The sequence below is a fragment of the Symphodus melops genome (genome assembly GCF_947650265.1).
Source record: "Symphodus melops genome assembly, chromosome: 19".
In the NCBI taxonomy this organism is placed as follows: domain Eukaryota; kingdom Metazoa; phylum Chordata; class Actinopteri; order Labriformes; family Labridae; genus Symphodus; species Symphodus melops.
Window position 1 is genome coordinate 10,983,438 of NC_136709.1, and position 27,241 is coordinate 11,010,678.

General features: G+C 41.2%; 3 protein-coding genes across 7 annotated transcripts; 2 read left to right on the plus strand and 1 right to left on the minus strand.

The window, feature by feature from the left end:
- Positions 1 to 964: 964 nt before the first annotated feature.
- Positions 965 to 16,225, minus strand: arel1 (apoptosis resistant E3 ubiquitin protein ligase 1). Of its 2 annotated transcripts, none has more exons than XM_079369720.1 (22): positions 16,136 to 16,225; positions 15,090 to 15,325; positions 14,589 to 14,757; positions 10,751 to 10,971; positions 10,134 to 10,205; positions 9,735 to 9,961; positions 9,058 to 9,295; positions 8,794 to 8,963; positions 8,431 to 8,611; positions 8,088 to 8,332; positions 7,749 to 7,826; positions 7,514 to 7,655; positions 7,291 to 7,412; positions 7,085 to 7,160; positions 5,619 to 5,728; positions 5,355 to 5,534; positions 4,895 to 5,020; positions 4,205 to 4,334; positions 4,055 to 4,113; positions 3,855 to 3,944; positions 3,582 to 3,757; positions 965 to 3,210 (listed from the first exon to the last, which is right to left on the minus strand). In XM_079369720.1, the coding sequence occupies exons 2-22, from the start codon at positions 15,235 to 15,237 to the stop codon at positions 3,108 to 3,110; spliced, it is 3,063 nt and encodes a 1,020-aa protein (XP_079225846.1). In that variant the 5' UTR covers positions 15,238 to 15,325; positions 16,136 to 16,225; the 3' UTR covers positions 965 to 3,107. The 2 variants fall into 2 exon arrangements, with proteins under 2 accessions (XP_079225846.1, XP_079225847.1); XM_079369721.1 differs by lacking the exon at positions 16,136 to 16,225 and adding an exon at positions 16,006 to 16,129.
- fcf1 (FCF1 rRNA-processing protein) lies at positions 16,200 to 18,357 on the plus strand. Its single transcript, XM_079369722.1, has 8 exons — positions 16,200 to 16,291; positions 16,758 to 16,822; positions 16,912 to 16,983; positions 17,070 to 17,218; positions 17,332 to 17,404; positions 17,510 to 17,597; positions 17,919 to 18,013; positions 18,133 to 18,357. Exons 1-8 carry the CDS (start codon positions 16,289 to 16,291, stop codon positions 18,179 to 18,181), a joined length of 594 nt encoding a protein of 197 aa, XP_079225848.1. The 5' UTR covers positions 16,200 to 16,288; the 3' UTR covers positions 18,182 to 18,357.
- Positions 18,358 to 18,882: 525 nt separating this feature from the next.
- Positions 18,883 to 26,429, plus strand: vash1 (vasohibin 1). 4 transcript variants are annotated; one of them, XM_079370117.1, is made up of 8 exons: positions 18,883 to 19,092; positions 19,701 to 19,892; positions 20,391 to 20,479; positions 20,896 to 20,952; positions 22,742 to 22,816; positions 23,925 to 24,306; positions 24,807 to 24,916; positions 25,133 to 26,429. In XM_079370117.1, the coding sequence occupies exons 1-8, from the start codon at positions 19,069 to 19,071 to the stop codon at positions 25,203 to 25,205; spliced, it is 1,002 nt and encodes a 333-aa protein (XP_079226243.1). In that variant the 5' UTR covers positions 18,883 to 19,068; the 3' UTR covers positions 25,206 to 26,429. The 4 variants fall into 4 exon arrangements, with proteins under 4 accessions (XP_079226243.1, XP_079226241.1, XP_079226244.1 ...); XM_079370115.1 differs by having other exon boundaries at positions 18,885 to 19,159; positions 19,509 to 19,892; XM_079370118.1 differs by having other exon boundaries at positions 18,885 to 19,159.
- The last annotated feature ends 812 nt before the right edge of the window (positions 26,430 to 27,241 follow it).

Here is a 27,241-nt window from a genome sequence, read left to right on the forward strand (position 1 = left end):
TTGTTCGTTATTATCACATTCCATACACAGCAGAGCTCCCAAAAGATAGATTTAATTACGTCTTCTGCTGGCGTGAAAGCAGCAGTTCCGAATGAGCCTTGTTTATTTTCCTGTGTTGGTGAGGTATGTATTGTATGTGAGAGGAAATGAGAAGTGTCTGTGATGGAGGGGAGATGAATTTGCTGGCTCTGTGTGGAAGGCTGAAAGTGTGAGGGTTAGAGGAAGACAGGGAAGCTCCTCATCATTCTCTTCTGCTAAACCATCCAAGGAGATGACAACAGAGGAAGAGTGCATCCAATGTTCATGTCGCATGTTCAGCTTCTGCCCCCTTGTGTCCAAAACATGCACTGTTGGCCAAAAGCTGAACATGCTACTGTCAAACTGAGTGTTTAACCGAATTCTTTATTCACGTACGTGTCTCACTCTGCAGAACTTTTCTCATGTTCGGTCCTTCGTTGCAACAAATGCCAAGTCTATTTTAACCTCCTACAATCATTCATCTTTAGTTTTAAGTGTCCCTCATAAACTAGGATTCAGAATCCTCTCGCCACAGAAAACAGTACGGATAATTTAAAAAAAATAAATACATAGTCAAAGTCACACTGAATTACTTCAACTGTTGGCAATTATCAGATCCCAATCCAGCAAACATCTGCTTTCAACCAATGACTCTGATTCTGCCTGTTAAAAACATTTTTTTCATTGCCACTGATTTCCATTGCCAGCAAACGTTTGGTCTGTAAATATTTAAAAATTTAGGTTTTGACGTTCCATATAAAGTGCCTAACATATACAGTATGTTGTTATGATTTGGCACGAAATTTAAAAACACATTGACTGATTGATAAGCTTAGCATTAAGTGCCTTCACCAAGTCCATGTCCGGATTTATACGAGGGTCTGTGTCATAATCAGTCTATGGTTAAAATACTTATGTTAAACAAAATGAGATGAGGTGATCACAATGTAGTCCATCATTTTTATTCCCATAAACAAAGGGTCTGCAGTGCAGAGAATCTCAAACATTCATCAGCAGAGGCTCGCCATTAAAAAAAGAAAAAAATAAGAAGTACCTCAGCTTCAAAGTCATATGCAAATATTTCACATTATCTACATTGCTAAAAGTCTCAATCAGGTCATCTAATCCAGAAACAACTCAAACGTAATAAAGCAAAGCATTGAACAAGAACATAAAACTAGAGGACAAACATCCTTCATATTGGTTTTCTAATGGTTACATCAAATGGGACAACTAACGCATGTAATGCTTAAACTACCTTCTCTTCTAATAAATATGGACTCAGCCATTGGTATCGCTGCTGAAAACGCCCCCTCGATGTGACATTTTAATAAGCACTTGAAATATATATTCACTTTTGTCCTCGGATCATAAGGTCAACATTGCACAACCCAAATGAATACACATCAATGAACCCTTTTATAGCGTTTTAACACTGCAATAAAAGCATCTGCAAAACTCGGCAATTCCCATGCAGACGCTGTATTGGCTCTAGTGAACCGTGTATTAATACAAACCTGTAGAAAATACGGGCAAAAGTCTGAAATCACACAATGCAGTTCAATCTCTTGGTGGCCCAGTCAAACTTTTAACGGTTTCAACTGTCAACAATAATATAAAAGGTAACCTGCATCCAGAGCGCTCTTACCAGGAATCTATTCAAATTCAAATATTATTAAGAAAGCCATCTATCACGGTTTCCTTTTTGTTTCAGTCTAAACATGAATTTGCCTAAATGCTCTACAGGGACGCTGACTGGCAGCCTACACAGTTACAAGACCAGCTAATGAACATGTAAACAATGGAACAGTAAAGGAAGTGCTACACAATTTGAACAGAGAAGAATGACAGAAAACAACTCATAAACAGCATTAAAGATAAATATGTTTACAATATAAAGGACTGACACACAAGGCTGACTCTCCACGTGTGTGATGGTTCTAAGTTCACTGAGGGTGTAATATGGCTAAAAGTTGTCTAGTCAGGACTGGAAGGAGGCAACTATTGACAAACTGTATATGCTTTAGTGTGTGCACGTCACCACACACACCACACCTTTGTTTGTGAGGATGTGAAGGTGGCATAGGATTCTGAGGTAAACCCATAAAAAGGTTGTGAATGTCAAAAGGAACATTTTAACAGCATAGAGAACTCAATCTTTTTAAAAACTTGCGTCCTCCCAAACATGACACCAGCACTCATGTCCACAGTGAGCCCTGAATGTACTTGTAGAAACGTCAGAATAGAACTGTCACCTACAATGTCTGCTCCTTTCAACTACAAACTACACACCTTTCTGGATACAATCAGAGGCAAAGGGTACGAATAAGGCAGGTTATAAAACGTAACCACAAATTTAAAAAATATTCCCACTGTATGGTTAAACAAACATTTCTGGACAATATAAATTAAAAACATATAAACCGAAATGACTTGGCTTCTTTTAAAAACCTCTTCATTTCTGACTGAAAAAAAATGAACCAAAACAAGCAATTATAAAGAAATCCCTTCTCTTTTAACATGAAATGAAAAGAACAACATGAAAGCCTCTGTATGCACACTACTCTGTACAAGTATTGGAATAAAAGAGCGATATTATATATATTTACATACACACACATCAGTCCCTGATCGTTTAAGGCCAGTGCTGTAATTGCAGGCATCCCCTATTTAACATGTAGGCTGCTGATGCACTTTAGTGTTCCGCAGTTTGCAAAAGAGAAGCAGTTACACAGTAATACTGGAGGCCTTTGCTTTAGCCTCTTCCAAACATAGAAAACTAAGCTAACTTTAGCAATAAGAAATAAAAGTAGCTCAAACCTCCCCTTTTTCAGTAGTTTATGTTCCTTTATACAAAAGAGAGATATTTTATGTACATACAGTAGCATTAAAGTTCATACGTTTGAGTTCCAGGTGCAGCACCGCCTTTCCTGAAATGTCCTCTCAATCCTGAGGAGTACTTAAAGAGAGTCTCTCTGGGTGAGTCCGCCAAGAAGCATACTGATAAACACGGTTAAATGGAGGGAGCCTGTGCTCTGGAGCAAGTCTCCTCTTGTACTAGTGGAAGCAGAGTCCCGGTGATGCGAGAGTCAGAGCATGCCGAAGCCCTCGCTGCCCTCACTGATGGCCAGCTTCAACATCTTGTGCAGCTCCTCGTAGGAGTCGTAGGTCGGGAGGCACAGCTGGTTAAAACTAGTGAGAAGAAGAGGAGAATGAAACACTGCTTTATGACATTTCACCTATTAAATAGCGCAACATGTGAGCAACGTCTGGAAAAGTGACGTGAATAATGATTAAAAAAAATGGTTGTGTGTGTGGGGGCGCTGGTAGCGCAATGGCAGCGTGTGCGTCCCCATGTATTGATGCCATAGTCCTCGCGCGGGCGGCCCGGGTTCGGGCTTCTTTTCCGCATGTCTTCCCCTAGCTTCCGACCCTATTCACTGTCCTCCCTCTATAATAAAGGCTAAAAATGCCCAAAATAAATCTTAATTTTGTTTTATTTTTTTAAATGATTGTGTTCAAACAGACGATACCTGGTCTTATAAGAATAACCGTGTACTCACCACGTGTGTGCAGTGGGCAGGGTGCTGTGTGTGGGGGCGGCGATGATCTGGAACGAGGGACATAAAGTGTTGAATCCCCCAGGGGGAAGCTGAGAGGAGCCGGTGGTGAACTGCAGCAGGCGAGCCAACTCCTCCTGGGTGAAGCTGGACACCACGGCCCAGAACCACTTCATCACCTGAAGCAAGGGAGAAAAAAATCAAACGCTCTCAGATGTTTGCTTCAGTGGCCTTCTGATGGAAAGAAAAGTGAGACGGAGAAAGCACATGCCGTACCTTCTCTCTGAAATGCCACGAGCCTCCGACGATCACCGCGTGGGCCTTAAAGTCCTGAACATTTATATCCCCGGTGCCACACATCAACAGCTGAAGGGATTAAAAAATAAATAAATAAATAAATAAAAAAAGGAAAGAAAACAATTACCCAGTGTTCTTTTTATGGATCAACAGGATCCTATCATAAACATCCCACATACCTCCAGCTCGTTCTCATCAAATATGGCTAGCAGGTTTTCTGGAACGAGCTCATTCAAACCTGCAGTTGATCAGAAAACAACATTAATTACACACACAGGGTGCTGGCACGGAGAAGAGGGTTTGGAATGCAGCTGTGCGAGTTCCCTCACCTTTCAGGAAGTGTTCCACCTCATCCCTCACCTGGCTGGCCAGTCTGTACTGGGCCAGCAGGTTGAGATAATGCATCTTGTTTTCATTGGTAACAGCTATCTGAGCTCCACCTGATATCAGCTCCACCACCTGCGCGAGAGCACGTTGCAGGATATAAATGTCACACAAATTACATGGAACAAATCAACAACACAGGACATTAAACTGTTTAAAATCCTGCTTCAAACAAAGGGAAGATAAAGTGTCAGGATAAGACTGCGTGAAGAGTCCGGAACTTTCCTGACCGGTAACATTTATTTACACAGGTTTAACACATGTGTTTGGCCGTCGCACACTCGTAAGCATGAGTGCAAATGTTTCGCCATTAATCTTAGAGTGTAAAGAAAAAAATCTGTTTAGAGGAATACATGCGTGTCTAATTAAAGAGAAGTAGCCTTGACATTGTTTCAACATGGGGAGTTAAACTTCTTGTTGTAGGGTATTTAATAAATGAGCAACAATGTTTGAAAAGGACGTTCGATGCCAAACTCTATTGATCCAGAATCGTGTACATACACTGCTCCCCCCTCTGAAAGATCCACGACACGCTTGCCAAACAAGCAATATGGTTTCTTTTGTTTGGATTACTGATCTGGCCTGAAATGACGTGATAAAAAGGGGATGCTCTCTTCCAAAAAGTGTTGCCTCACCTTCTCCAGCTGTCCCGACTTGCTGTATTTCTCCTCCGCAAACACCAGGTCCATTTCACTCACGTCATTGTTTAAGATGAAGCACACTTTAGTTTTGTAGAACTCCTGGTCGTCCGTCTCGAAATACTGCGTGTGGAAAGTCAGCGGAAAACACAGGGAAAAATGACGTTTTTTTAAATAAACATGGCACTTCATCTCCTCTGTGTAGGATAGAAAGATGATTGTGGTCGGCTTTAGCTCTCAGCTTTGAAATCTGAGGACGTTGGATAAACAGAAAACATGCTGGTTGGGTCTCTGTGACCTAAATAACGCCAAGAAACGATTCAGCTTTCTTGGCTTTGTGAGGAATGTTAAGAGTGATGAGAGGAACCGACTGACAGCAGAAAGTAAACAATGAAAACATGACCTAAGGCCATCTGAACAAAACATACTTTCTATGGGAGTGTACTGTGTTCCATACCTTGTAGTTCATCCTGAGGCCAATGATCTGGGCCAAGAAGGAACGTGTGAAGCGAGCTCGGACCAGCTGTTTGTAGGCCCCGCCTAGAGCAGACTCGTACAGGCACTTCCCCACTACGCGACCGGCGAACTCGTACATCTTTAGACGCAGGTGTGCCGGCCGCTCAGCGTTTGGGTGCACCTGGGAAATGAAGATAAGAGCTTTCACGTACAGAACTGAGCATCAGTGTTAGGCTTTTAATGCAGCTGTTATCGTTGAACTTACGAGGCCCTGGTTGTTGTCACTGAAGCGGGTAAAGAGCTGGTTGGAGGTGTCGAAGAGGGTCTTACAGATGAGCTCAAACCACTCCCTGCGCGGCCCTCCCCAGTCCAGAGCTGCAGGGAAATGTCAACAGTTTTAGCCGCGTTGTACTTTGTTCGTCACTTTAAGGGCATATACAGGGAAATCTGGCCGAGTTCAAAATGACATTGTCATTCACTTACTCCCTACCAAGAGTTCTCTTTAGAGCACTACATAGTGAGCTCATTAGCTAAATGTAAAAAATAAAAAACATTGTGTCGCCGGAGTAAAATGTGCAGCTCAACACCAGACAGGAAGCAGTAACAAATAATGACAAGAAATTCAAAGACAACTAACATTGAACTGTGATTATGATCACAAATACAATAAAGTGTATGCATGCTGTATTTTCAATAAAATAATCAAACTATATTTTCACAATGCGACTGATTTGTTTGTTTTGTCCACACAGATGTCTGTATGGTTTTATTTTACAACACAATGCATGATGGTACATACACACCTCAACAAAATCTTAAGTCCGGGGAGAAAAGGACACGCATTTGTATTTTGCGATGGTGGATTGAAACCTGGTTGTGAGTAGTGCTTTAAAATGTAAAAAGAAGAAACAGGAGCAAGAGACAAACAACATAAAGTCGGCAATTTATTCAAACTCTAACAGGCTGTTCATCAGCTGATCAAAAGTTTAAGACCATAGCCTCAAAAACTGGTTATATTAGTAAAACTTTCTTTCACCTTTCAGTGTCTTTGTTCTTGAAGCCCTTCTCGCACAGATGCCGTCTTATGGTCATTTGACTGCAGTCAGCACCAAGTAAGGATCCTCCGATTCAGTGCAGGAAAAATTGTTTGTCCCATAACCCTCGGGATCTTTTAAGAAATGAAAAACGGCGGTCTTACTGCGTCCAACCTCGACAGCGATGGCTTGTTTGGAGAGGCCTTGCTTGTGAAGCTCAACGATCCTACCACGTTCGAAGAGAGAAAATCTTTTTGCCCTTGCCACCAGGCGGTCTATGGTCTTACACTTTTGATAAGCTGATGAACAGCCCGTTTGAGTTTGAATGCAGTTTTCATGTTTTCTTTTTGCATCTTGAAGCTCTGCTTACAACCTGGTTATGATCCACCAACGCAAAATACAAATACTTTTTTCATGTTCTCCCCGGTCTTGAGATTCTTCCTTGATAAGTGACCATCAGTTATAACATGACTATCCTCAATGCATCGTGGGACGCAATGAGACCATTAGACAGGGTATAATCATTTCCACGGATCATTCAGACAGCACCATAAAATGGCGAATCCCGTTTATAGTGTACTTTAAAGTATTAAACCAAAAAAATACAGGAGTTTGGCAACCCGTTTGTTTGTATGAGTAAAGTGGTCTGAACCTTGATAGTCAGTACGGGGTCATTACAGACACAGCCTCTGTTTACCTTCTTCATCTTGAAAAACGACCTCAAAGTTCTTGCTCCAGTCTGACACAGAGAAGTTCCTTGTAGCCTTCAGTGACTAAGGAGCAATAAAAGGGAGAGTCTATAAGCCACATGACTGGCTAATGATCACATGGCAATTATCTTTTAAAACACAACTTGTGAAACTGATTTTTTATTTTTTTTTTGATAAGGAAAGCAGCACTCACAGAGTCGAGAATGGAGTGGCGTGTGATTTTTAGGCAGGTCTTGGTGCGAGGTCTCTTGGAGTGGATATGCCTGAGTTCACGTTGAAAGAAGTTGACCTTATCCTGGAACATTTCTGAGCCACCTAAGGACAAAACCATAAAATTACTGCCACAGTCCTAGTTAAAGAAATTACTCACTAAGTGCCTCTTGAGGATAAAGCAATTAAATGAGACGAAAACTGACCGATGTTTTTGTGCAGGAAGCGAATGAATGTGGCAGCCATGATGTTTCGGTCTTTGCAGCTGAGCTCCACCGGAGGCTGAATCCCATCATCTACCGCCAGAGTTAGATACTTGTGAACTGGATCAGGACCATAATAAGTAAACTGAAAAATAAGTAGAGGTTTTCTGTTAGGTTGTTTCACCAAAATAAAAAAGGCTTTGTGCATCAGTGTTTATCTAAAATCTGTTCCGTTTACCTTCGTTCCTGGACACACTCGAAAGGTGAAAAGGCGCCACGGAATAATTTTCAGGTAGAACTCCTTCACAGATAATTGCTGTTTGACAACAAAAAAAAAACAGTCAGTGTCATCCTACATTTGAAGCCCTTTGCATCCTGCCTTATGAAATATAAAATTGCAGAAGTTTTTTTTTTGTTTTTTTCACAGAAGTTAAAGATCAGCTTCAAACCTGGGCTGCCCGCCTCCGTACACTTGGCCAGCAGCGCCCTCGATCTCTTTATTTCTTCTCACCATTATTACAGACTCACAAATCCAAAAGTTGCACAAATAGATTGATGAAACCAAACCTACACTTACCTTTGGCGATATGTAACAGTAGACCTTTTTTGGCTTCTTCACCTTCTCAGGTTGTCCCTCCACAGGAGAATCATGCTCGTCCTCCTCCTCTCCCATAGAGGGCCTCCTCTGAGGGGCCAGCAGAGAGGAGGCCGGCAACTGCCAGGAGGAACCGCTGTAGTTCCCGCTGTTGTACAGATACGCCTCAAAGTAGATACTTATGCCCGGAGTGGACACATTCTTCTCCACACAGGCCTTCTCATTCTCTACAAAAATACAGTGAAAATACACGTATGAGACTTTAAAAGTACACTGTACGTCTGGCCCTTAATTTCTAGAAAGGAGAGTTTTCTTAACAGCTCACCACTGAGAACAATTATGTCAAATTCCCCGTTGCTGAGCGGCTGGTGCTTGTAGGAGATGCAGGTTCTGAAACAGCCCGTCTTCATCAGGGTCAGTCTCAGCAGAACCAGGCACTGCTGCTTGTTAAGTGTAACTGACTTACTGTAGTACTCCTCCAGACTGTCATCATCCACTGTGCCCAGCTGAAAGAACAGGAACAATCTCATGACTCCAAGCTCAGGATTTTGGAAACGACTGATTCGTCAGGCTCACACCAACACGCGGTCTTTGTTTTAAGTTATAATCAAGACAGAACTTTAAAAAAAAAAAAACTAAAATAAAAAACGTTGAACAGCCTTCGAGAAAAAGAGGTTTGTTGCCTTACAGAGCTCACGTGGACACTGTAGTTGGTTTCATCTGTGAGAGATGTGGAGTTGCTGGTGGGGTTCCCGTACTCGTCCCTTGGCTCAATCTGCAATGTGTGCTGTTGGCAGTTTGTTAGCACCAGCGTGGAGAAATGGTAGGCTATCTTGGTTTTGGATGGAACAACTGTACCTGACAAATCGAGAACAGACAAACACTCAATCAGCAAACAGAACCACATACAGATCAAATCTCCGGTTACACACAAGACAGACAGTCGTAATACCTGGCTGAAATATCTTGTAATAAGGGCTGTAGGCCACGTTGAGGCCACCCAGCTTGACAGCGACCTCGTATCGTCCCGCCTTGCGCACTGTGAAGGCCACTTTGACAACATTGGACTCCGGCTCTTGCAACACCTCCTGTGTGACAGGAATGTCCAGGGCCAACTCGATGTGGGTGATGTTGACCCGCAGCCCCACAGGCCGATGGGCCGGGAAAGGCTGTCCATTCTTATAGAACAGCTGTGAGGACACAAGATGGAACCGAGCGGCATTTAATAATAAGCTTATTTTACATTTTCAGAACAAGCTGGGCCTCCTGTTAGAAAGCCATTCCAACTAGAAAGAATACTGACAGTATATCTGTTAAGTATATGATTAGAATTAGACAGCAGGAACCCCCTGCCCACACACACTAGAACACACTTGCTTCTATAGTATATACACAGCAGGACAAATCAACACAAACATTGCTCACTGCTGTCAGTTTCTAACTACTCAACACAAAAGAGTCTTTTAGATAAGTTCTATTTTAATACTAACCTCCCACCCCCTTTGGAAATCAATGATTCACGCAAGTCATGACATCTTTCATATACAACATCAGGAATTCGTGACTTTTCCAGACAAATTACATCCCTAATCTATGGGTCAGACACGTGCGGAAGGAATGAGTCATCACCTGAACCCTGAAGCTCATAGTCTGCCCCACTTCCTGCGGTTCCTTCCAATCCCAGGACACCTTGCAGGAACGAGGGTCCAGGTAGTTTCCCCGGACATAGTCGTAGATGCTGCGGTCGCCGCGTCGCCCTGGATCCTCATTCTGCAGGAAGCTGACAACTCTCGCTGCAAGCTCGCAGAGGAACTTGATGGTGAAGACAAACGCTATGATGGAAACAGTAATTCCACCTGCAGGAGAAGAGGCAGGAGACGAGCTGTTGAAACGTCGTGTTTTTTTTTGCTTTGAAGTGAACTCACCACTAAAACCGTGATAAAATGTTTGTGTATGCAAAGAGAGAGAGAGAGAGAGAGAGATAGAGAGAGAGCTTAAGAATGAGTCACATCCAAACACTGAACTCACCAATCACGTAAAACATGAGGTCCCTTATCAAGAAGCACAGCGCCACAGTACAGCCAAATATAAGAGCTCCAGCTGAAAGGAGGAGGGCACATAACCAAGAAGAATTACAATCACGGCAAACACGCGACCTATTCTGAACCTGTTTATGATCATCTTTTAAAACATCAGGTTGGACATTAGCACGACGACATTGCACATCACACCGAGACAAGAATACAATGATATTCGTGGCCATCTGTGTTTTGAACAGCAGAAAAATGGGCAAAAATACCATCAAAACAAGGATCAAGGTTTTGCAATAGGACTGCAAAAACATTGTACTCATTTAATAATGATTTACATCTACTCTTACAAGTGACATTACAAGTGGCTGCTGTGTTGTTGTGAGTGTAAAGAGGACAAAAACAAACGCATGTTGATGTGGTCATAAAAATGAAGCAACACTGAACTTCTCCATTAGAATACTGGCGACTCTTGTTGTAACACCAGTTGAGAAAAACACTTGAAAACACTTAGCAACAGTGTAATCCAGCTTGTGTTTACATCTCATAGCTCAGCGCTCTCTTTAAAACCCTGTTCTGATACGCGACAGCCGCGAGAAATAATCAGGCTCTCACCAAGTGACCACTTCTCATTCAGACGCCTCTCAGCGAGACTGTGCACCAGCCGGATCTCGTAGTCCTGGTCCCGACTCCCCCTCGACGCCTGGAGGATCTTGATGCCAGTGGACAACTTGATGTAGTCTTCGTAGTAGTAGCCCCAGGCAGCTAGAGACAGCTGCAGCTGACCGTCAAACTGAGACAGGTCATCCAGATTCAAACAACCCAAGGTCTTCAGCCTGCCGGAGAGAGCGAAAGAAAAAAAAAGTCGAAGGAAGAAGAAAGTGAAGTTGTGATGAAAAGGTGAACAAGAAAGACAGAAACCCACCCATAACTGCTGATTGTTACTCCACATCCATTGAGCAAGACTGCTGACTCATCTGCGTACAACTAGCTGTTCAATATGCTAAACAAACAATAGGGTTTTTTTTTTCTTCCCTCTACCGCTTCACGAAGAGTAACCTCTATCTAATCAGATCGAGTCTACGGCCACGTCAACAGGCTGCAGTGAGGAGGTGTGGCATGTTGCATCTGATCTAAAAGAAGAATTCAGGTTCAACTGGTCCCGTTTATTACATGAAAAGTCCAGAGAGGCAGCAAAGCAGGGGAAATGTTTTGCAGGTCAATGGTTGTAACTAAACAAACGATTTAAAATATCCCCAACATGAAGGCCACTATTGAGTTCATCTCTTTCACAGGTCAGACAATTCAAGGTTGAATCTGGATTGAAGGCAGGGCATAAGGTCATTCAAAAGGCTTCACACAAGACATTACAAGCACCACACGACAAAGGGAGCAGGAGACAAAAAAAAGAAAACAACATATACACTTATTAATATACCAGAACACTTACCATTAGAGTGCAAAGTGTTCTGGGAACTATTAGTGGTAGATTTGTAGTCCGAGTAGTATTGACCAATCCCACACAAGCAGGCTTTGATGCATTTAGAACAAAGTCTGTACTGAAATCAAAAGTAAGCAGAAGACTGTCTGCGCTTATCAAATCTATATCTTTATAAACAGACTTCGAGATCAAAGTTTAACTTGAGCAACGATTCAGCTCAAAGCTTTTTTTTTTTTTTTACTAAGTTCCTGTAATGTACCAGAAATGATCTGATCCATTCATGTTCATCCTCCATTCATGATTGTGTTGTCATGACACCCTTAAGACCTGTTAATTGCAAATAAGTTGCAAGAAAATCAGTAGCTTCAGTGTGTAAGGTACTATATACTAAGACTCAGAAGAAACGGGTGAATGGCGTTCCGACGGAAAACGTCATGAACAATAAAATGGCAGCATTTACTTTGTTTGACTTTACTTTTTGCTCACTCGCCTATCGACTCTCCCAAGAATAGAAACATGACATTACATTTTGTGCGAGTGTGTGTATGATGTTTGCTTTACTGTGTGTATGACTGTATTGTGTCTTATGACTGCTTACCCGTCCTTAAATGGCTTTATAATTGGTATTTCTTCTCAAGTAGGTAACAAAATAATAGACTACTTTCACGAGTTAAAAAAGTCGGGTTCTTTTACAAATATCTCAAATGTAACCCTTCCATTAGGCACAGACAAAATAATCATGGGATGTTTTTTATGCCGACAGCTTTTCTAAGCAGTATAACCCTTTCCAACAAAGCTCCCTCACACGGCTAACGTGGAATAGACAAAGCGTGAAAATGGAAATTTAACAGCATTCTGTTTCTGCACTGATTTTACAGTGTGGTGATGTTAATTATCCATCTTGTGTTTGAGATCAGTCATAGTGATGCTGCTAGATACAAATCTTTAACCTATAATGAACTTCATTTGTTTTACTCTTCTCACGAATATATATATGTTTGACTGGGTTGGAAACTTTCCGGAAAATGTCCGAAAACTTAGCATTTTGGAAATACTCCAAATCAGAAACCTTCCATGGGAGTTAATGGGACTTTATGGTTAAAGCTAAATGGACTTGAGCTTATATAGCACTTTTCTAGTCTTCTGACCATTCAAAGCAATTTTACACCGCTCTCATACACACACTGATGGAATTGGTTTCTTTGTACATTGACCCACTGACACGTTCATACGCCCCTGGCGCAGCAGGGGGAGCAATTCGGTTAAGTGTCTTGCCCAAGGACACAGAAATTTTGCTTGCAGGAGCAGGGTATCAAACCCTCGACCTTCCAGTTGAGATGACTACTCTTCCAACTAAGCCACAGCCCCACCAAGTTTATGGGAATTTACTGGAATTGAGGGTAATTCAAATCGAACCATATCATATCCAAGTATAAATATAAACATTTGGTATGTCCTCAGCAGAAATCCATGCAAAATAACACAATAAAAAAAAACAAAAAGAAAAAACCTTTCAACAGATTTACACATTTTTAAATTCTATTACCCCATAATATTATTTTACTTCCTTCCCTTTATGTAGTCCACAGGCTAAAATCTCTAAATTCAATAGTATTGTGCTCTGGGCTCAAAGTGTGGTCCAGGGTTCTATAACTCATCTGTGCATGTGATGGAGGATGTGTGCATGTAGGGGGCGTGGCCTCAATAGCCTTGCAGTAAGCAGTGTGCTATGTACATGTGATAGATAGGTAGATGGATAGATGGATAGATGTTCTTTAATGATCCCAAGCTAGGAAATTGATGGAGGAATAGCATAGATATTCAAGTGTACATTTTGTTTTGTCCCAAACAGAAATCCATGCAAAATAATACAGTTAAAAAAAACATTTCCACAGATTTACATCACATTCTTAAATTATATTACCCCATAATATCGTCTTACTTACTTCCATTTATGTAGTCCACAGGCTAACATTTGTAGATTCAATAGTCTTGTGCTCTGAGCTCAAAGTGTGGTCCAGGGTTCTATAACTCATCTGTGCATGTGATGGAGGATGTGTGCATGTAGGGGGCGTGGCCTCAAGTCAGCAGTGTGCTATGTGCATGTGATGGAGGAATAGCTTATTCAAACTTACTTTGAAATCTGGTTGTTTTAGTCAAGACAATGCTGAAAAACACTTCCCCAACACGAAAATAACCCAACTTAGAAAATTCCCAGAATTTGGCAGCCCTCTGGATATTATACAGTTTCATAAAATTACGCCCAATTTCCAGTTAACTCCCATAAATTCCAGTAGAAAGTTTCTGGTTTGGAATATTTCCAAAATTCCCAAGCTCTATCTAAATGTTGCCTGCCCATCCTGTCTTAGTTAAAAAAAAAAAAAAAAGTCAGTGGTATTGTTCCTAATGGTCAGTGGTTTTTTTCAGGCACGTAATCATGTAAAGGTCATGTCACGTAAAGGAAAAAACAGACATTGTTGATGGGTCACTGTCATATTTTGAAGGTCATGGAAGCATCTCTATTGCTGCCTCTATCCCCGGGTTTTAAAAAAAAAGGACTTTGAACCTTTATCACTGACACAGTTTTCGATTCAGTTCAGTGATTGACTTCAGTTGGAAACAAAAGAATTTATTGGGTAAGAATATTCAACTGAAAATGAGGATGTTGATGTTGAAAAGCGACCTAAACCATCTCAAATAATTAGTCAGGGTCTAAAGAATACTTCTACTGCAGTGACCTTTTTGAAAGACTGCAGCTTTCACAGCTTAGTGTCAGCAAACTCAGCCAGCCATGAAGGGAGATGCTGCCCTCAAGTGGACAGACACAAACATACTCAGTATTAAACAGCATAACCCCACTACAAACACTTTACCAATTTACAAAAAGATTCAACTTTACGCAGAAACATCTACATTTATCACAAAAGTAAGCATTCTGCAAGGGGGAAAGCTGCTCACCACTGTTTGCCAACCTTGCCGTAAATGTTGAGCTTTAGATGTTTTATTACTTACGTATGGTAATAGTGCTCCAGGTTCTGGGAACAGAGCCACTCCTGGAAGGCAAAGTCTCGGAGCAGCTGGATGTGGGCCTCTGCAATCTCCCTCCAGCACTGCTGTTCCTTCACCACCTCTTCCAGGCGACTTAAAACACTTAGGCTCAGCTCCTCCAGTGTCTGTACATCTGGATGACAAATGAAAACCACATCGAAACCTCAATCACAGAGCAGCCAACAAATCAGCATCAGTTATGCTCGGGAACAGACTTAAATACACAATAAAGTCGATCATAATAAGCATCTAAGCCTGTGCTGATTGTCAGTTCACTCGTGTTACAATCTTGAATACATTCAGTGGCCCCCCCCCTCCACCCCAAAAAGGACCAGGGTCAAAGTTACTCTAAACAAGATCTCCTCTCCTTAAACATAGTTCCATTACAAACATTTAACAAATACTCTTGATATAACATATAACAATAATATAATACATGGTACTCGGTGCAACCCACCGACTGACCTTCAAATAGGTGCCTGTATTGAGAGAGGCTATGTCCTTGGAGCCATTCCTCAATCTGACTTTCTTTGCCTTTCTTCCAGCGCACTTCCCAGAAGAAGATCCACGACACTGAGCAGAAGAGGAAGGTCAGGAAGAAGCGTCGGTCCATCAGACCATCTTTCAGCCTTCACTGAGACCCCCTTTCGCTCTCAAAGGAAAACTGCCACTTTACAGGTGGCTAGTCAGGTCTCCTATAACTGGAAAAAAAAAATCTGAAATTAAAAAAAACAAGACACAAAAACCACGTGGATGTATTCTTATGGGGAACACTGTCACACTGGCAGTAAAACATTAAACCCAAGCTTCAGAATAAAACATGCATATTCATGAGTCAATTTAGACAAGTGCTGGTTTGATGGGAGAATAGCATGACATATAATCCACAAACACTAAATAATGCATGAAGAACTACTAAAGAATGGAAATAAGAAAACAACAACATAAGACTCAGTAAAGACAGATCAGACTCTTAAAGTCAAAGACATCCATCACAGATAAGAAAAATCACAACCAACAACAGACCAGATGAAGATACATTTACGGAAAGTGATGATCTAGAGACACCGTAAGAGACCTGCCAGTGTTTTTTCAAAAAAAATCCTCCACGACAGCTGAAGAACTAAAGAAACGAAACATCTCTGACTGTAGTCAAGTTTACCGGGATGAAACTTTGAATAAAATTAAGTCAACGTGAGAGGCACACAGACAGGCGAACAGAGGCAACATCATCAATTCTATGTGGTCTATTGACAGCGTAAAGCTGGAGGCTTAACAACAGACACACTGCTCCTGATGTAGCATCAGAGTGGACGGCATTATGCTAGAAGCTAGCCAATTTAGCCATCAGTAAAGCGTATTTAGTACGCTTTTCACCAACCCGGGCGGTTTTCAAAGAACACATCGCAGCCTGCTCATGACAGACTACTGCCAATAGCACAGTTACTCAAAGCAAAAAGAAAAACATGCAATTGCAATAATCTCGTCACTTAGTGCTGTGCTGCATCTACCTTCGTGTGTCAGGCATTAGCTTAGCAACCGGAAAAAAAGCGCAGATAGGCGTCGATTGTTGATTGCGTCACAAGTAAACGCAGCGACACACGAGGAGAAGGAGGATAATAATTTGTTGATCCGTTAAAAAGCTGCTTTTTCTTCTTCGAGCCATGGTTTGTAACCGCTTAATGTTTAATACGTACTATACGACGTCTTGCTAACCGATGTCCGCAAAATAACTATTACTGTTATGACTGCCGTGGCTCGGCTGTGTATTTATTTTAGCTCTATGCTAAGTTAGCTAATGCTGCACTGTCCGTATCCACAACGTTTGTAATCGTACATTCTGATATAATTGAAGTCAGTAATATGTATATGGTGGCCACTAGATTTTCGAAATTGACATTCATTCGTCTTATGTTAAATTATGAATGTAATCTGGGTGAGGTTTGTAATGCTATACTGTACTGGTATAAAATAAGCCTCAATAATTAAATGATATATAATATCTATTCTTTTTTCCCTTTGTTAAATGTTAAGACTGTTGATGTTTCACCTTGTGATGCCTTAAATTATGCCTTTACTTATAAAACTGCTCATACTGATGGATGTAACTTCTTTTTGACTTGGTCAATCTAGGCGAAAGCAAAAACAAAGAAGTTTGCTGCTATGAAGAGAATGATCAATCTCAAAGATAACAGAATGTGAGTTTCCAAATGTTCTTGTTTTCTAGCCAGAGTCTCAAAAAACAGTGCCATGTATTTAATCCACCTGTGGTCCATCTTTTCTGTAGAAAGGAGAAGGATCGTGCGAAAGCAAAAGAGAAAAAGAAGAAAGATCCATCTGCGCTGAAGGAAAGAGAAGTGTAAGTTTGTGCTCATTTAAACTGAAGTATCATGATAGCCGTTTGGGTTAGCTCTTTTACCTGACCTCCTCTAACTTTGTGTGCAGGCAGAAGCATCCTTCATGCCTCTTCTTCCAGTACAATACACAGCTCGGTCCACCATACCACATTCTCGTCGACACCAATTTCATAAACTTCTCCATCAAGGCCAAACTGGATATTGTTCAGTCTATGATGGATTGTCTGTATGCTAAATGTGAGTACTGTTTGTTTTTTTTCTTCTTTATTGTTTTAGAAAATGGTTCAGGATGTTATTTTAAAAAATAACCTTGCTGGGTTTTTTTTTTTTGGCAAATGAATTCTCTCCAGGTATCCCACACATCACAGACTGTGTGATGGCTGAGATTGAAAAGCTTGGGATGAAGTACAGAGTTGCACTTAGGTACAATCTTCTAAATATAAAACAACACTTGTCGCTGGCACTTTTTGAGATAACCATTTTTTCTTATTTTGACCATTAAATGACTTCTTTTTGTTTGTATTGCAGGATAGCCAAAGATCCGAGGTTTGAGCGCCTGCCGTGCACACACAAGGGAACATACGCTGATGACTGTTTAGTGCAAAGAGTGACACAGGTAATGTCTGTTATTACTTCGTAAAAAAGTAGGTGAAAAGTTGTCACAAATAAGAGTTGATCTTAGAAACCCGGCAGGTGGTAGCTTAAAACATTAATCATACGAAAGTGTGTAGTTTAAATTTTTGATTTTAAAATAATTTTACTCTTACTGCTGACCTCAGTTGTCTGCATTGTTTTCTTCTACTTTGTATTGCAAAACAGCCTCATTTATTTTCAAACACAGACTAGAGGAAAATGTCTTTTCAGCACTCAAACACTTGTTCTGCAGAGTAAATAATATATAATTTGGTATGCATGCTTTCTTCTTTTTTTTTTACAGCACAAGTGTTATATTCTTGCTACTGTGGACAGAGATCTGAAGAGAAGGGTCAGGAAGATCCCTGGTGTCCCTATCATGTACATCTCAAACCACAGGTAACACTTTACAGAATTGAGGATACGTCAGATTTTTTTTTTTTCAATCTGAGATTTGATTGTGGAGCCAGTACAGTTGTAAAAAACATTACTTAACGGATTTTTCTTTTCTTTTTCAGATACAATATTGAACGGATGCCTGATGACTATGGTGCTCCAAGGTTTTAATATTCCTACAACTGGGCTGGAGCTGTAAATAGACAGAAGTTTCTTGTTGAATATCACTTTTCTTTTATGTAATTCAAAGATGTTGTGAGGTTTTGATTTTCACTGGGTGGGCTTTGATCAAACTGATAACTTTCAATATTTCTCATCCTATTAAAAGATTTTATGACAAGAATAAATGGGTTGTTGTTATATTGCATGTCCCAGTTGATCATGAGTTTTTTTTCCTTTAAGTAAAGTTTGTGTATTTGGTTCTGAAAATATAACACAATTGTTTCCCTTCTCCACCTAACAAATTCCACTATCAAATCTCCATGGTGATCTTTTATGTGAATGTTACACTATTTTACCTTCAAATCTGACAATTGAATCACTATGGGAAACCTGACAAGTCTTCAGCATGCTTGAATCTCTTATCATAGTTAAAGCAATGCATCGTCACTTTTTAGCATCTAATGAAAGCATACAAAACCTCAGGATGTCTTTTCATTCCCTTACGAGCCAAGAAGCTTTTTTTTTTTTTTCCATTCAATGAATCTATAATTAAATATTAACATTATTTTTCTGCAGTAAAACTAAGAACTACATGTAAAATAAGTTAATATGATATAAAATTGTACTGAAACAGATGAGTTTGCGAATTGTTAATGACCAAAAGTATTGTCAGTATGGATTATGTAGAGTGCGGATTGACGCCTTTCTTGGAGCACCTGAAGGCAGCATTTGTCGCTGCTGCGATCATCCGCTGAGTATGACGCATGCGCAGTCGGCGTCGTTCTGGGAGTGTCTGAGGAGCTGGTTGAATCTCACCCGCAGAAACTGAGCCCAGCTGCATCTGCATGAACAATGACCCGGTTGACTTGGGAGGAAACGATTAGAAACGGACATGAATGGGACGTTTGAGGAGTGTCGAGGTGATGGGAATCTACACCAAAAGAGATTTTTTTTTCGGGATTTCTGCTGTGTGAATGACCTCCAACGGTACAAGGGAATTAGTCATTTGTAATACTTGTTGTCTGGAGTGCCAATCCTCTTACGGATTGATAGCATTACATTGGCGTGCTTGTGTCTTTGCTTTTTAATGAACTTTCACCCTTCGCTTTTTTTTAAATATAAAGGCTTGATCACCGGAGTATCTCCATTTATTCATACCCTGTCAATCTAAATTTTTACCAAAGGGCTGATTAATTTCAGCAAACATTTTTTATTAAAAAAAAAATGTATTTCTGAAATCATTGTTGCATGCATCAAATTCAAATATAGAGGTGTGTCTGAATTACAGCAGATCGCCTGCACATTGAAGCTGTCAGCTCTGACTTTTGTTTTCGAGACATTGCTGGCACAACAAGCTGCTTGGTGACATGAGGTGGCCATCTGTTATGGGATCCTACTTAAACCTGCGAGCAGATTAACCAGTGAGAGGTCCAAGGCATCAGAAGGCAGGAAGATTGTGTGCCTGGACTCTGTGTTGGACGAAGAGCAGGAAGAGGTGATGCTGAGGGCCACTGTTGGCTGTGTGCAGGAGAGGGATGAGGAGCAGGAGGATGAAGGTGAAGAAGAGTTGAGGGATGGAGGGGTGCTTTTCTACGTCAACAGAGGAGGCCTCCCAGTGGATGAGGAGACTTGGGAGAGAATGTGGCGCCATGTGGCTCGTATACATCCTGGTGGGGAGGCGTTGGGGAAAGAAGTCCGGGCTGCCACTGACCTTCCTAAGGTAAAAAAAAAAAAAAAGTGCAAAAAAATGTTAAGCTGCAGGTGATTTGAACTCTCTTCAGGTGAACCTTGAGAGATAGATAGATAGATAGATAGATAGATAGATAGATAGATAGATAGATAGATAGATACTTTATTGATCCCGAGGGAAATTCAAGGAACCTTACACAAAGCTGAGATACAATACGCACCCATGTGTTGTGGAATGGGTTTCACAGTGTTCCTATCCAGCCATATGGCTGATGGGAAGCCACTAAATGTGCTAATTGTTTATTTCTTCTGCAGTAAAATTCAATAATATTTTGTCTATTTTGCATGTTCATTGTATTGTTTGCATGTTACAGATATTATAAAAAGGGAACATTTATTAATTTCTCATAAGAGTGTTAAAGAGTATTTAAATTACACTAGCCTTTCTTGAACACACAAGACTACATTCTCCAACCGCTGTGAATATTGTGATTGTTAAATGCAGCTGTTTGGACGCTCTCTCCCACAGATTCCAATACCAAGTGTGCCTACGTACCAACCTACCACCACTGTCCCACAGCGACTCGAAGCCATACAGAAATACATCAGGGAATTGCAGTATCCTTTGACACAGTCTGGCTGTTTAGAGCCTCAATAGAGGGATGTTTTTTGTTTGTTTTTCGAAAAAACCCGGTTTCACCTTTTAAGATGTATTTTATGGACTAATCTCACTCAAAGGGATGAAAAAATAAGAATAATGCTTACAATGTTCTTTGAGTAATCCTACTGACCCAGTGTTTTGACACACTTTGATAGATATGGGCCAAACACAAGAAAGTAGGCCACTGTCTCGATATTCTATATTAAGCTTGAGTTCCAGTCAGAGCAGAAATTCATCCATAATTAACCAACAACCTATGAATATCACAAAGCACTCTCAGTGATTGTGTCGTCTCCCTGCATGCTTCTAGCAACGTTTTCTCTCAAAGCAGTCACATGTTCTCTCAGCTTATGACCTGAACTGTTACCTGCAGGTACAATCACACAGGGACACAGTTTTTTGAAATCAAGAAGAGCAGACCTCTCACTGCGTAAGCACTTTTTCTTTTCTGATCACTGATGATACATTTAAAAAAGTTTATATCACAGGATGTTTGTGTGTTGATTTGTGGTAGTTTCGCTTGTTCCTCTAAAGCCTGATGTGTGTGGAGCAGATGCATCGCTGGTTTAGCCCAGAGGCTTGTCAGAAGACCTGAACAGCAGGCAGCAGACGCCTGCACAGTTTACCAGAGCTATCTTAATATGATTTATATGATAACTACACAACTCACAATAAGTTAGGGATATTGTTATTTACATGAGAGCTTTTCCTATTTGGTCTGAATTGAATGAAATAAGTAAGAGAAGAAGCACCATTTTCATTAGTGCAATATTTATTACCCTAGCAATTTACACAATAACAAATATCGCCCCAAATAACCAACATTGACAAAGTCAGTAGTGGGTGTTTCCACCATTTGCCGCAATGACAGCTTGACAGTGACGTCTCATGCTCCTAACTAGATTCATGATGTTGTTCTGAGGCATTGCCTTCCACTCCTCCACATGTGCTACAAGCAGTTCTGCCAGGTCACGTGAGGGTGAGGCATCCAGTCGCTGCTTCAGCTGGTCCCAGATGTGCTCGATGAGCTTCAGGTCAGGGGACATTGCTGGCCATACCATATGTAGCGCTCTGACTTCCTGAAGTCAAGCTGTGGCAATTCAGACAGGATGTGGGGGAGCATTATCATCCATGAACAGAAAGTTGGGCGTGTGCTGGTGGAATTGGGGAACGATGATGGGTTCTATGATGTCTCTGAGGTAAGACTTTTCAGTGACTGAGCCATCTACAATCAACAAATCTGTTTTGCGCTGACTGGTGATGTCTGCCCAGACTGTTGCACCTCCTCCACCAAAGGGAACCCTTGGGACCATGTTGACCTCGGTGTATCGCTCACCTTGCCTTCTCCGGCTGACAACCATCATTTCTGTGCAAGGTGACCGGACAATCATCACTGAACAGGACGGTAGACCACTGCTGCATTGTCCAGGTCACATGGTCTTGTGCCCACTGCAAGCGGTCATGGCGGTGTCTCGATGTCAGTGGAGTCGCCTGCAGCAGTCGTCTGGCATCAAGCCAAGCGGTGGAGTCGGTTGCGAATGGTTTTTCTAGAAAACCCTTGTACCCCTCACTTCTGGTAAACACGTCTGCAGCTGTGGGGCAGTAGCATAAAGGGGTCTGGGTGCACAGGTCCTTAGGTACTGGTCATCATTGGTCAGCACTCGTGGGCCTGTCACAAAACACTGGCAGTAGTTCTGTGTCATGCTGCAAGTCTGCTGATGAAACATGATGAGACTCGCCGAGTTCACGAGCAACATCTGACTGTCTGCTACTGACCTATGGCCAGATGCTGCTGCCTGTCCATTAAGTGACGCTGTGTGTTCAGGACTGCTTGAATGATGTACTGGGAGGAACTTACCGACAATACTTTTTATACCCCCAGAATGTTAAAACTGATGCCACATTGAAAAGGATTGTCTTTTTCCATTTTTTTCGTATTGGCTCCAATATGTAAGGCGCTCTGTACACAGTGAGACCTTTACGCGGAAAACACAAAATGAGGTGTGGTTACCACCCTAATACAGTTGCCTCCCTATCCCAAAAATCACTGAAGTGAAACAAGAACCTTATTTATGAAACAGCTCACAATATCCCTAACTTATTGTGAGTAGTGTAATTTCCAGTGCTCATGAACAATGTTTTGACTGTATGAAATGGATAATAGCTTTTTTTTTTAAGAGGCAGTGAAAATATTATTGTCTCATTCTTTCTCTGCACAGGTTGATGGACATTGCTAAAGAGATGACACGGGAGGCTCTGCCGATCAAATGCCTGGAGGCGGTGATCCTGGGGATGTATCTTTACAACTGCAGATAATTTTAAAGGGCGTCTTGTCTGCTGTGATTTGAGTTGTTTTAATGCAATTTGTTGCTTCCTCATCTTTTAGCCCTAATTATTGTCACACCCTAATTTACCTCAAACAAACTGATTATTTGGAGCTAATGGGTTAAGGTTTAAATAGAAGAATTTACTGGCATACTTAGTTTAAGGCCGTATAGACTGGTGTAGTTTTGAGTCCTAAAACCAGGAAGTGAGTTGGCATTTTAGTGCCGTGGTTCTAACCTCTAAAAGTCAATGGGGATTTTGAATGGGTTTGTCTTTAGACGCCTGAAATAAGGTCTGTGGTTCACACAAGCTGAAGAGATGTTGATGTTTTGTTAGACGAGCTAAACTACGTTAGCTAAGACCCCACTTGTGAATTTTAAAGTTTTTATGCAAACTTTAAACGGCGGTTGCTAACGAGTAGCTAACTGAAACTACAGTGGTTGTCACAGACATTACACATCATCACACCTGGAACTCTCTCTCTAATCCTCCTTACAGCCTCGAGTCATGTTTTCAGTGCTTTTGTAAATATTAGGTTAACAATTTATTAAGCTAACGTTTCACTAGCTTGTCAAATCTGATGATTAGATTGATGAAGCATAACGGTTGTGACGTCATTACAAACCGACCGTAGTGTAGTTCGCTAGAGCATAACGTTAGCTTTTTACTTCTCTCGGCTGCATTAACTCTTCAAACTTCATATAAATGATGTTCATCTATAAAGATTATCCCGCTGAACAAAACTGCTGCGTATCAGAAACGTGTGTTTGACACAGAGCTTATTTTCTACAATGATCCAAAATCCAATGCAAAAATCCCATAGGCGAATTTTCGAAGGAACCACCGGCGCCATTTTTTCGGGTTGGCCTACAAAAATATGTCATTACTACACCAGTCTATTGCAGGTGAATAATAATTCAGGTGTCAGAACTACAATAAAGTTGTGGGGTTTTTTGGTTGTTGGTTTTTTTTTGGCGGACATACATTGTCTTTCCAAACATTAGTGACATAAAGTGCCTTCATACTCACAGATGACTATCAGTCTGACTATCAGTTTCTTGACCAATATCTGCACAGTTACCTCACCAACAATATGCCCGGAGTGGAGCGCTTCCCCCTCAGCTTTCAGTCTCACTTCTCAGGAAACCACTTCCACCACATCGTGCTGGGAGTCCACAGCGGGGGGCGCTTCGGCGCACTGGGCATCAGCCGCAGGGAGGACCTCATGTTCAAGCCCCTGGAGTTTAAAACCCTCATGGACTTGGTGCAGGAGTTTGAAGGAGCTTACAGGGGCTACTGGCACACTCTACGTAAGGTCAGGATCGGACAGTACGTGTCCCACGACCCCCACAGCGTGGAGCAGATAGAGTGGAAGCACTCGATACTCGACGTGGACAAGCTGACCAAGGAGGAGCTGCGGAAGGAGCTGGAGAGACACACTCGCGACATGAGGCTGAAGGTACAGCTCAGACAGGTTCAGCTTTTGTTTAACAGTACATTTATTTTTCTATTTTCACACTCTCCAGTGTCATTTTGCATACTGACCGAGATATTGCAAGCTGAAAAACAAGGATGATAAAGATAATTAGTAGTCACTTGACTACAGCAGGCACCCTTCCCAAAAAGCTTATTAGATTTCTTTGACGTGATGTTTCTTCAGTGACAAAGTTGACCTGCTGTGTGAGGAGCTATTCCTCTGAAATGACACTCTCTCATCACCCTTCATGCTCTTATAATGAAGGCAGCCTTGGTGCTGAGCTCTGTATGTGATAAAACTAATGTGATGGCTTCAGTCTGCGCTGCTCTGCTTCATGCATGGCCGGTTTAGTCCATCAATAGCTGATCTCTTACAGCGATTGCTCTGCAAGAAACTGCACGGCAAGGACATATGGCTCATTCGACTCATTCATAAGGAACCGCTGTTGGTAAGATGCTCTAAGCTGTGATCTGTTTTTGCAGATAGGAAAGCCTGCACCGACCTCTCCCACCAAGGACAGGAGAAACAGCATGGGTTCACCCCTTCGAGGACAGAGCAGCCCTGTACGCAGAATCAGCCGTGGTGAAAGACGGTATGAGGAATCATGTGCTTAAGATTCATTTAGGTAGATTTATTCCTTGTTAAAAGTAAAGACGTTTCAGCCACTGTGGTGAAACCATTTTAGTTGCTGGAAAATTGTTGGTCCACAGTTGTCTCATGACCTGAGGAGTTTATGAAGATGTCCCATTGTCCTTCTCGTGAATAAAACTCATTATCTTATATCCTTTTTTTGTTTGATTTGTTGCAGTCCCTCTGGAGAGAAGAAGGTTTTGGAGCAAAAGCCGTCAGCAGACATGAATGGATACCAGATTCGAGTCTGAAAGGAATTTTAGTTTTTGATTGGAAAGTAACAAGGTACCAAACATTTGTCAAAACAGAAGCCATTAAATTGCTCTTAGGCTAAAATATGTATACAAACTGGCCTGTTCACTGGATGCATTGTTGAATAGGTCACCAGCAACTTTCCGTCTAAAAACAAATGCCTCATTGAGCGTCCCTATGTCTGTGTTATTAGAGGCTTTCTGGAGCACTTACTGCGGACTATAATTGGTGCTGGCGAGGTTCCCAAACTCTAAAGAAAGGGGGACACAAGTGCAGTACTTTGTAAACATTTTGGTAAGTCTTTCCGACTCGTTCAAGAGAAATATGACTCTTCCCTGACACTTGGCAAGACTACCACCCAGTGTAATCATGCTACCGGACATATCGTAGTTATCTGTGGTGTTATTAGTTCAACAAAAGCTCTTACTGCTCGTCTGCAATCTGTATCGTCGTACTGTAAGTGTGCAAATACATGTAATTTGAAATCCACTTAGGCTCTGCTGGGCAGCAACTGCTTGTGTAGTGACTAGTTTGCAAACCACTACCCTTGTGCCTTTTTTGAAAATTCAAAGAGACTTGTTTTTTCATCTAAACCCTTTACTCTCATTGTATAATTGAACACCCTGCACTTCCTAAATACTGTCAATTAATCAAAGAAAGAGTGGTTTTTTTTTCTTTTATTGTCGTATCAAGATGCTAGCGTGTTTAGCTAGCTATTACTGTTCGAAATGTTGACTGGTTATTGAATTTTTGCATCTGTTGACCTTTTATATGATATATTAAGGTCGTCGAGCTGACTCAGCTCATCTGCATCTAATGTAGATGTTAAGAAATGGAAGTCAGTCAGTATGTACTGCAAACTGCTTTATAAATAGTTGTTTTCTCATGTTATTTGTAGCAATGTTCTCTAATAGTTCACTTGCCTTAAATGGTATCCAAGCAACCGACTTCCATTCAAGAAGTATATAAGTTTGTTTGCAGCACTTTTAACAGCATTTTGTATTTTTTTTAAATATAGGATTCTGTCATTTTATACTACCTTCAGTGTTGACGATCACCAATACACCGCTTTATATTTATCACAGACTGTTTGGATTTTATTGACACAGAGAAAAACACTTGTATGTGTTCAGTACTGTCGATGTCCACTTTTATTTCAGTGATGTAAAACACACTTGTTTTGTACCAAAAGACTGTTCATTTTACAAGATCAAATAAAGACTCACTCTGATTCTCATTCTGTTATCTTGTTTAATAAAATCACTAGATTTTTAAAAAAGTTTTTAAGCAAGCATTATGCATGGAGCATGATGTCTTAAATGAGAGAAAGACATCGTTCAGTCTGTTCGTGTTCTTTAATTTGCTTTCACGCAGGCTGGGTGTAAGGCGGGAAAGGGTGCCAGTTTTCTGTCAACCAATAGAACAAACTGAGCACAGGGTGTCCTCAGCCGAGGGGCAGCTTCTGGCAGAGGGGCAAATAATATCTTAGCTCTCCTTCTTAGGTTTATACAAAGGAAACTTAACACAAACAGCTCTATAAAAGGAAGAAATACGTCTTTGAGTGTAGCAGAACCTTATTTCAAAATTGCCAAAAAAACAAAGGAAATATTTTTGTCTTAACCTTGCAATAGCCTTCAAATCTCAGTATGTGGAAAAAACTCTGTTCATTACTGTCATATTGTTTAGGTGTTGCAAGTGTTTGCTGCAGACAAGAATAATAGCTGGCATCATGTGTGCTGTTCTCCTGATCCTGCTGAATGGATGACCGATAGGACGGATGCTCCACTTATCACCTAATCAGGCTTAATGGCTGCTGCATTCAATGAAAACTAGCCAGCAAGGAACCACTTTCATCTTTAGGTCAATAACATACTTCTAAAAGGGCTGCATGTGCACACAGGTATGGTAGTGTAAATACTCCAAAGGAAGAGAGAGCTCCTTTTAAAAAAAGGTTTGTTAATGGCGTTGCTGGTACATAGGTGACTTGTGAAAATATATAGCGAATAAAATTGAAGCATGAGGCAACCACCTTTGT

Coding starts and splice junctions, on each gene's coding strand:
- fcf1 (XM_079369722.1), top strand. Junction 17,598..17,918: donor TAGTGCAAAGAGTGACACAG/GTAATGTCTGTT, acceptor TTTTTTTTACAG/CACAAGTGTTATATTCTTGC. Junction 18,014..18,132: donor ATGTACATCTCAAACCACAG/GTAACACTTTAC, acceptor TTTCTTTTTCAG/ATACAATATTGAACGGATGC.
- vash1 (XM_079370115.1), top strand. CDS start 19,671: ATGCTGAGGGCCACTGTTGGCTGTGTGCAGGAGAGGGATGAGGAGCAG. Junction 19,893..20,390: donor CTGCCACTGACCTTCCTAAG/GTAAAAAAAAAA, acceptor TCTCTCCCACAG/ATTCCAATACCAAGTGTGCC. Junction 20,480..20,895: donor AAATACATCAGGGAATTGCA/GTATCCTTTGAC, acceptor TGTTACCTGCAG/GTACAATCACACAGGGACAC.
- arel1 (XM_079369720.1), bottom strand. CDS start 15,237: ATGGACCGACGCTTCTTCCTGACCTTCCTCTTCTGCTCAGTGTCGTGG. Junction 14,758..15,089: donor ATACAGGCACCTATTTGAAG/GTCAGTCGGTGG, acceptor TTTGTCATCCAG/ATGTACAGACACTGGAGGAG. Junction 5,729..7,084: donor CGTTTTTCAAGATGAAGAAG/GTAAACAGAGGC, acceptor ATTTCCCTGCAG/CTCTGGACTGGGGAGGGCCG.